Genomic DNA, 10,000 nt, shown 5'->3' on the forward strand with positions numbered 1-10,000 from the left:
CGTGCGTGCGCATGTGTTTTGCGTTTGACACAGGGTCCACTCGGTAGACGTTGAAACAACATGAGTGTCAGTGTTCACACCCTAGAGCAGGGTGCGAGAGAGTGATAGAGGAACAAATACAAAGCACATTGGCTGTGGTTGTACAAGCATGATGATGATGATGATGAACCAGGCTCTTATTGAAGCCATGTGGAGGGAAGTCGCTCATTATGGATCCGTATATACACACCAGTTCTCAAACAGTTTTGTGCCAAGGACCCCAGATTTATATATATTTGGCCGCAGACTCGCACCTGATAATGTTTTGTGCCAGGGACCCCCAGAAGAGTCAAATATTAAAAAAAATATATATAGCAGATATACAAGCTTGTCACGCTTCATCTGTGAAGTCTCACAAGAGTCTATGCGGCGAACATTAAAATTCCATGTAGGGATGTTAACAATTAATCGACCATCAATTAATTGCTAATAAGAATTTGGAAACATTTTAATAGAGCCGCAGCCAATTTAAATTCATCCCCACAGACGTCTGAGATTTTTAAGTCTAAGGAAAATAAATGCATCGAATTTCACTCAACCCAATTATGTCTGTAATCCATCACTTGTCTACTTTCATCGTGCCAGAACACTCAACACCTGGATAGCAACGATTCAGTCTCCTCCTCTCACTTCTTTCACGGACCCGAAGAAGAAAAGGAACTACATTGGGCGGCTGTGGCTCAGGAGGTAGAGCAGGTCGTCCAACGATCCATGGTTCGGCGGTTCGAATCCCGGCTCCTCTTGTCCACATGTCGGAGTGTCCTTGGTGTGAGCTTGCCACCATTGGTGTGTGAATGTGGGAAGAGAGGACGCTGGCGTCGACTGTTCGCCGCTTCACCTCCCAATGTATGAATGAATGAACCATTGTAAAGCGCTTGGAAAAGTGCTATAAAAATGCAATTCATTATTATTATTTTCAGGTTCTGCACTGGATGAATGGGTCATGCGGATCGCACAATCGTGGATGCGTCGCAAGTCGTCTCTGTAGAGCCCAGGAGGCTCGACGTTTTGCAGCGTGACAGCATTTCCATCGCATTTCGCGTCTGAAAGGTCTCGTTAAAAAACCAGGGTCCCGCTGTCAACCGTGAGGCTGACAATAAGCTGAAAGCTGTCACATGCTAGCGTGTGTCATGAAGGCACATACGAGCGGAAGGCTCCACAAGAATCTGCAGCGTCGTTACACGCTTGTACACTGGAAAAGGGGATTTGCGGCAAACTACTTTATGAACAGTATATTCTCCCATGAAAACAGCTGTAGTTATGTCGGATCACATGGAGCGTGCAACGTCGTTAAGAAGAATATTAGTTGATGTATAAGAATGATTTCACACGCTGGTTTTAACCTGTGGGTCGTGACCCCCCAAGGGGGTCACCACGTGATTTGGGAGTTCCTCGGATGACACATAAAGTGACAATTTAAGGACTTTTAAGACCTTTTTAATACCTCAAAAAAGAAAGAAAGAAAGAAAGAAAAGAAAACGACCATTACTGCATCAAAAGTAATCAACAAACTATACTATAACAGCTGGTCAAACATTGGCCAAATAGTCAAACAATATAAGAAAGTGGCAAAGATGGTGAAAATAGCCGATCTACAAGCTCTACAAGCAACGCCTCACAGACTGGGTGAGGCGTTGTGAGCTTATAGATCGGCTATTTTCACAGTATTTATCTGTGGAATCGAGTCAAAAACTAAATGCAATGCCAATCATCAATTCCAGGTAAACATGATTAATTTAGGGGGGGAACGGCCTGAAAAGGTTGAGAACCTCAATTAGACCCTACATACATCTCTGTGCGACAAATAGCGAAAATAGCCGATCTACAAGCTCCCAACGCATCACTTTGCGATGCGTTGTGAGCTTGTAGATCGCTATATTATTTGAACCTTTCTGCCTATATAGAATGATGTGCCCCAAAACGGGGATGCCAGTTTAGCTGCAGGGCCGAGGGCCAATTTGGCAACCGCTGAACATAAACCGGTGACCCATGCACAAGAAAAAACACATAACCAAATGCATTACAGCCAGCCAGCTCTGGTTATGTGATCCATGCTTTCTGTGTGTGTGTGTGTGTGTGGGGGTGGGGGTGGGGGTGGGTGTGGGGGTGCTTGTGCGCGTGCATGCAAGTCATGAAACGCTTGGACTTGCTTTTGACGTGTCAAATGCATCCGCATCATTAAGGGACGACCGGACCTTGAATGTAAGCTGCGTCAGATAACAGCAGTTATGATCATTATTATCATTAGTTATTTTGTGTTACAGTATAACATACTAAAAAAAGTATACACAAGGTTGATATACCAAGTGTGTACTTTCAGTAGTGTGAGCCTCACTCACATTAGCATACAGTACAACACATGCGATAGGTTACTGCTGATTTACAGAAGCTGTGCGTGCGCGTGTGCGTGTTTATCTGTTTGTGTGTCTGTGCATCCATCCTGCTTTGGCAGTAATAATGGAACCATTTAGAACGTTCAAGCTGTTGCCATAGCGCTAACAAGATCTTGTTACCCCGGAAGGTGCAACCGAACGTCTGCCTGCGTGGGTGGCTGGAGTTTTATGTGCGCGCACGAGCGCGCATGTGTGTGTTTGTGTGTGTGTGTGTGTGTGCGTGTGTGTGTGTGTGTGTGTGTGTGTGTGTGTGTGTGTGTGTGTGTGTGTGCGCGTGTGTGTGCTGTGCTCCACTGTGTGGGTTTCTGTATGTGTTAAAAGCTCATCTAATCTGGTGCAGAATTGTCTTCTTATATATCTATCCCTGCCAAACGCTGTGCTGCATGTGCTCTCTGTTCTCTGTTCCAACCTGAGAGAGACACACACGCACGCGCACACACACACACACACACACACACACACGCACACGCACACGCACAGGAGACATGCAATGTAAATGCTCCTTCACCATTATTCCCTCGGGACATGTTCACACTAATCACACTCTTCTTCTTGTCCTGTCGTCTCTTCTGTTTTTCCATCCTCTTTTCTCCGTTATACCTTCCTTCTTGGTTTCTCTCTCCTCTCCTCCTCTCCTCTCCTCATTTCCTCTCCTCTCCACTTGCTGCCAAACCTTGTCTGTAGCTTTAACCCTATAGAAAGCATGCACAGTAACCAGCGAGACACACAGGCCCACGAGCACTTCCAAGCGCTTTCTTTCCCCAACAAAAGACTCCTGCTGTAGCATTTTCATTTAAATGTAGGCTACCTTTTTTTAGGAGCTATACATCACACATATTCAAAGCTTTATTTGCTGAACATTCCTACAGTTAGTGCGTGCTGTAGTCTTGCCAACACACTGTTAGCGCGTGTTCAGCTATGGCCGCATCCAACCACTGTACTGTACTGTACTGTACTGTACTGTACTGTACTGTACTGTACTGTACTGTACTGTACTGTACTGTACTGTACTGTACTGTACTGTGCAAGCTATTGGGGGATGGATGGGGGGTTCCCTGCCTACGGCATGCATATCAGCATCACTGAAATAATGAGGCTTGTCCACCCTGTGTGCATGCGTGTGCGTGTGTGTATCAGTGTTGCCATGTCTGCTGCTTATTATAAGCAACTTTGGGCTTGTTTTTCTGTAAATTTGCGTGTAAATATTGGTGGTTGCAGGTTTTTTGGGTTTGTTTCTAAAGTGTAACTTTGCTTATTTGGGGCTTGTCATGTTGAGGACCGGAAAACTAAAACACATTAGTCCACGGAAACCCCATCTGAAAATATGTTGTGCCAGGGACCCTCCCAGGGACCCTCCCATACCATAAGTATTCAAAATGTTTCCCTTTTTTTTCCAAGATTTCTTTTTCAAAATAGCAGATCTACAAGCTAACACACGGGCTTGTAGATTTTTATTTTCAGATATATAAAGTGTGCATGTTTGTGGCCTATAATAGTCGCTTCTTTTGGGCTTGTACTATTCATAGACCTAGTTGCTCATTTCTCTTCTAAGATCTGGCAATACTGGTGCATGTGTGTTTGCATGCATGTGTTGGATGGTATAGGGTGGATGAGTGGCAGTGGCCCCCTCACTTGGAGTTCTAATTACAGGTCTTTTCACAGACCAACAGTTTCATCGTTATTCCACAGCATCCTATACGAATACAGTACGTGCAACTTGTTCTTGTTGACATGGTGGTTGCTAGGGATACTCTAGTGAAACCCCAGCCAATAAAGTTGCAGCGACGCACAATCTAGCCAATCGAAAACGACCGTCTGGCCAGTTACCGCCCCAAGCTGTTATTGTGACCCAGAACTCACCACACACATTAGAAGCATGCCTGCCCCGCGCGCACGCATGCACGAGTGCACACACACATTATAGACACATGCACACCCCGCGCACGCATGCATGAGCGCACACGCACATTTTTTAGCTGTACTGTGAATCTGGAATACAAAATGAATGTTAAACACATGTATATAGGACAGCTTGCATGTCTGCACGCAAACACTACATTGCTTATACTGACAATCACACACACACACACGCACACACACACACACACACACACACACACACACACACACACACACACACACACACACACACACACACACACACACACACACACACACACACACACACACACACACGCACACACACACACAGCCAGCGTAATGTGGAAGCTATCGTGATAATCCCCCCAATAACCGCTGTTGTTTACGTTCTCACCAATAGCCTCTGGCCCTTCCTCTGTCTCTGTTTGTCTACCAATCAGGTGACTTTATTAGCTTCTTTAACCAATCACATCGTCCTCCTCTGGTTCTCATTGAGGAAAAGTGGATCCAGACATGGCCCACGGTCAACAGCCTATATATACTGTATGGATGTTCTCCGTTAACCACGGTCAGATGCACAGCAGCAGAGATGAACAACACATTGATATTACATGGTTAAACCTTTCCGGACCACACTCCACATGGGAAATGTACAGTGGTGGGAAAAAGTCATTTTTTTAACACATTTTTGAGGTGCGCTATAGCCTCTCCTATGCCCAGCTTTCTGGGTTTGTGTAAACACAAACATTGGCTTGTGATTGGCTGATCACCCCATAGCGATTCGATTGGCTGCGCAATGTACATATTGAAGATAAAAGTGAGGGCAGAAAAGTGAAGTGCAAATTGTGATTGGCCAGAATGAGATGATGATGTATGATCATAAGAGCACCCCTCACTTCACACAAGCTCACAATGCAACACATTGTAGTAAAGGTTCTGGCAATACTGCTCACTGTTCCTATAGGATTAGATAAATGCAAAGGACACATTTCTAATTAAATCAAATCAATCAAGTGAGTCTGATTAATTGGAGAGGATACAACCAACAAGTGTCAAAATGTTAATCGTTCCTTAAATTTGATTAGAAGTTAACCTGAAAATTGTTAGGTACTGTTCACCACTCTGACAAGCCGTGCGTGTCTGAAGCTGGAAACTTCATACGTACAGTACGCTATGTGTAAACACATGCAGATGTTATACGGTGAAAGAATTTGCGGTGTGCACATTTGAGCACTTAAAAGAAATGGCTGCCACGTACTTCTCCTCGCTGGCTGTATAAGGAAAATTTCCATGGCACTTTCATAATGTGTCAGTGCTAATCATCCCGAATAGAGCGTTTATTAGGTAGAGAGGGTCCCGCTGGGATTCAGTGACAGAGGCTAGCATGTTTTGCCAGCTCCGTTTCTGCAGCCGTCACACCTCCACTTGAATGACAACTGAAGAGGAAACACTTGTGTTTTTACAGAAAAGTCCTGGCGGGTTATTTGCACCGTAAAAATCCTCAGTGATCATTTAACTCTGAGTGTGTAAACTGTGTGTGTGTGTGTGTGTGTGTGTGTGTGTGTGTGTGTGTGTGTGTGTGTGTGTGTGTGTGTGTGTGTGTGTGTGTGTGTGTGTGTGTGTGTGTGTGTGTGTGTGTGTGTGTGTCGTCTGTCTGTGTGCATTTAGGGGTGATAATTGTGTGTTTGATCCAACTTAATAGCTCACTGGCATGAAGACTGGGTTAAGTCGTCTACGTGCCACGCACGCACACACGCACGCACGCACGCACGCACACACGCATTCAAATTAAAGTCCCAGTGTGCGTGCCAGCTCACCAGGCACACCAGACCGACAGACCTTGTGTCATCCCCCCCGAGATCACTCATCCAGATCTGCCCCGAGCCCCGGCACCAGATCCCAGATCTGCCCGGCAACACACACACACACACACACACACACACACACACACACACACACACACACACACACACACACACACACACACACACACACACACACACCTGGCACCATCATGCATCGTTGTGTCATTCCTACTTGCATGCATACACTGCTGAACTGATGGAGACGTGGCGGAGGATTCGAACGGAGGAAAAAAGGCGATAGAAGTTTACGGAAGGATGGAAAGCACTTAAGAGGAGAGAAAGGGAAGAGAAGGGAATGCTAAGTGAGGAGATACACACACACACACACACACACACACACACACACACACACACACACACACACACACACACACACACACACACACACACAGACACACACACACACACACACACACACACACCACACACACACAGTAGAGAGAGGAGATGCTGCATTAGGAGAGACAGGAAACGGGAAACATCACAGCAGGAGGGGGGCAGCGATACCAGGTGAAAACATACAAGAAAAACAATAGAATTTTGAAGGTGAGAAAAGAGAGAGTAGTGAGAAATATAACGCTACCGTCACCTTGAGACCGTTTCCCCCAAACAAGACACATGACTTGTATGCACCATCTTCAATGAATCTGACTTGTATGCTCCGTCTTCAATGAATCTGACTTGTATGCACCGTCTTCAATGAATCTGACTTGTATGCACCGTCTTCAATGAATCTGACTTGTATGCGCCGTCTTCAATGAATCTGACTTGTATGCTCCGTCTTCAATGAATCTGACTTGTATGCACCGTCTTCAATGAATCTGACTTGTATGCACCGTCTTCAATGAATCTGACTTGTATGCTCCGTCTTCAATGAATCTGACAACAATTTCATATCGTCTCTGTCGGGTGGAAACATCACATTTCAGGATTCAAATTCACAACTAGCAAAAGTGGCAAGCTCAAAACGCGCTGAGCTCGCCACTCTGCTACTTTTTGATGCTTTTGTGTGACGCTGTAGTTAGTGTAGTATGAATCTGACCAAGTAGGGAATTCATTCACGGAAAAAGCACAAAAAGTGGGGTTTCTGCCCGACAGCAATGCTATACAGAATACAGCACTGTGCACACACAGATATTTAAACATTGCCACATTAACCGTGGTATATTTGATGATTATCTGTACTTTACCAGATTTCTTTCCCCCTTCTTTTTCTTGGTTAATGACTTTCACTCCACTACATTTCAAAAGACAAATATTGCATTTAATTGTGTTAAGGTCTATTACTTTATATGTCGTCGCATGCCGGTAAAATAGCAGATCTACAAGCTCACCACGTATCCAACTGCAATGTGTTGGGAGCTTTTGCATCGGTTAGAAAAGGGGTGTTGGGGGGACGGGGGGCGGGGGAACGGGGGGTGTAAGGGAGGGAGAAAACAACGAGGAGAGAGGAGAGGGGGATCGGCGGGGTCTCGAAAAAAGGAGGGCAGCAGTGTTTTTGTCGTGTTCACGAAACATGAAGTAATGATGGAGAGGGGGGGCCGGTGGGTTGAAGCGCCGTCGGCAAACTGGTCCGGCACGCACGCACGCGCACACACACGCATGCATGCACACACACACACATGCACACACATGTTCACAGTCACGCAGACCCACGCTACTCAGCATGGGGTCGGAAACTGGGAGACTCACTGTGTGTGTGTGTGTGTGTGTGTGTGTGTGTGTGTGTGTGTGTGTGTGTGTGTGTGTGTGTGTGTGTGTGTGTGTGTGTGTGTGTGTGTGTGTGTGTGTGTGTGTGTGTGTGTGTGTGTGTGTGCGCGCCAGAGAGGGCGAGATAAAGAGTGAGTCTGAGAGAGAGAGAGACAGACATAAAGAGAGAAAAACTGAGTGAGTGAGTGTGCGTGTGTATTAATAGAGAAGGCATTGCAGTCATTCAGAAGTGGAGAGCCCCAGATTAATTTGTTTGTTTGTCTTTGATCCCATGATCCCACTACTGTATATCATTCATTCTTTCACTGTACTGTACTGTACTGTACTGTACTGTACTGTACTGTACTGTACTGTACTGTACTGTACTGTACTGTACTGTACTGTACTGTACTGTACTGTACTGTACTGTACTGTACTGTACTGTACCACACCGTACCGTACCGTACCGTACCGTACCGTACTGTACTGTACTGTACTGTACTGTACTGTACCACACCGTACCGTACCGTACTGTACTGTACTGTACTGTACTGTACTGTACTGTACTGTACTGTACTGTACTGTACTGTACTGTACTGTACTGTATCACTCATTCTTTCATTGTACTATACTGTACTGTACTATAACACTCATCTTTTCATTGTACTGTACCGTATCACTCATTCTTTCCCTCCTCGGCCCTCCAGGTTCGGACTGCTCCCGTAACTTCAGCAGCCCCTCGGGCCTCATCGAGTCCCCGGGCTTCCCCGACAAGTACCCCCACAACCTGGAGTGCTCCTTCATCATGGTGGTGCCGCCCAGCATGGACGTCACGCTCACCTTCCTGACCTTCGACCTGGAGAACGACCCGCTGCCCGGCAGCGAGGGCGAGTGCAAGTACGACTGGCTGGAGGTGTGGGACGGACTCCCCGGAGGTAATCATTATACAATAACAATACATACCATTCATATAGAGCTTATAGAGGTACTGAAAGTCACTTGAAAAACACATTTATTAGAAAAATAAACTAGTTCCAAAGGGTAAAAAGTAGAAGCTACAGGAAAGGTAAGTCAAAGTCAAAGTACGATCGTACGATTTGTCACACACGTTACCGCAGTGAAATTTGCTCCGCATTTGACCCATCTCTTGGAGCGGTGAGCTGCAGCTGTGCCGCACTCGGGAATCATTTGATTAGTTGATTTGACCCCCCAATCCAACCCATTGATGCTGTGTGCCAAGCAGGGAGGGATTGGGTCCCATTTTCTACTGTCTTTGGTATGACCCGGCCGGGAAATGAACCCCGACCTCCCAGTTTTAGGGCGGACAGTCTAACCACACTCTAAGGCCACTGAGCTGGATTCAATAAGTGGGGGCAGCAAATAATATTGTACTTTTACTCCACTACATTTATTTGAAAACTATTAGTTAGTAGTCCTTTGTAGATTTTGATTATTATTACAAAACATTCCAGACCTATATACATTTTCATTTGAAAATAGGCGATCTACAAGCTCACAATGCAACGCATCGGCAAGATTATTAAGGATTATTTCTGGGTATAGATGAAAACCTTTGCAGGGTTTAGAAAGCAGAGGCTAATCCGTTGGAGACTGAGTAGCTGTGGAGAACTGCAGAGAACTCGGCATAACCGTACTCTGACAGAGAGGAGACAGCAGGGGGTCAGAGGTCATGACACTTCTGTTCCTCGCGGCAGGGAGGAGGAACAGGATGTTGGAAGCAAACGAGACAAAAAAAAGCCAAGATGCCAGAACCTTGGCATGGGTTTAAAGAAGATGAGAGGGTCTTCTTCCTCCACCTCTGATGAGGAACGACCGGCCGAGAGGAGGGGATGAGAGTGTTGTGACATTTGACCTCTCCAGTGTAGGGAGGGACGCAAACGGAAGAGAACCTGCCAGGACGACTAGGAAACAGCCAGACTAGAGAATAGAGAGAGAGAGAGAGAGAGAGAGAGCAATACAAGTCTGTCTAATGCCTTCTGGGAGTTCGCTCCGTAGAGGAGAAGCTATTCGTCTCGGGATAACAAACTTGTGCGCGCGTCCTGTCAGCTCACTGTGTCTATTTTTTTAGCCAGCTGCTTGAAAAGCAGCTGGACAACTCCTATCCCTATAACC

General features: G+C 45.9%; 1 protein-coding gene across 1 annotated transcript in view; it reads left to right on the top strand.

Moving 5' to 3' along the window:
- The window catches only part of LOC306934900 (neuropilin-2-like), a gene marked incomplete at its 3' end in the record, with an annotated part of 112,967 nt that overhangs the window by 37,981 nt on the left and 64,986 nt on the right, over positions 1-10,000 (top strand). Inside the window, exon 4 of the mRNA XM_079517710.1 lies at positions 8,575-8,802. Coding sequence (XP_079373836.1) covers positions 8,575-8,802 — 228 coding nt within the window. The remainder of the gene's footprint in view (positions 1-8,574; positions 8,803-10,000) is intronic.

This window comes from Electrona antarctica, assembly GCF_951216825.1.
Source record: "Electrona antarctica genome assembly, chromosome: 13".
Taxonomy (NCBI): domain Eukaryota; kingdom Metazoa; phylum Chordata; class Actinopteri; order Myctophiformes; family Myctophidae; genus Electrona; species Electrona antarctica.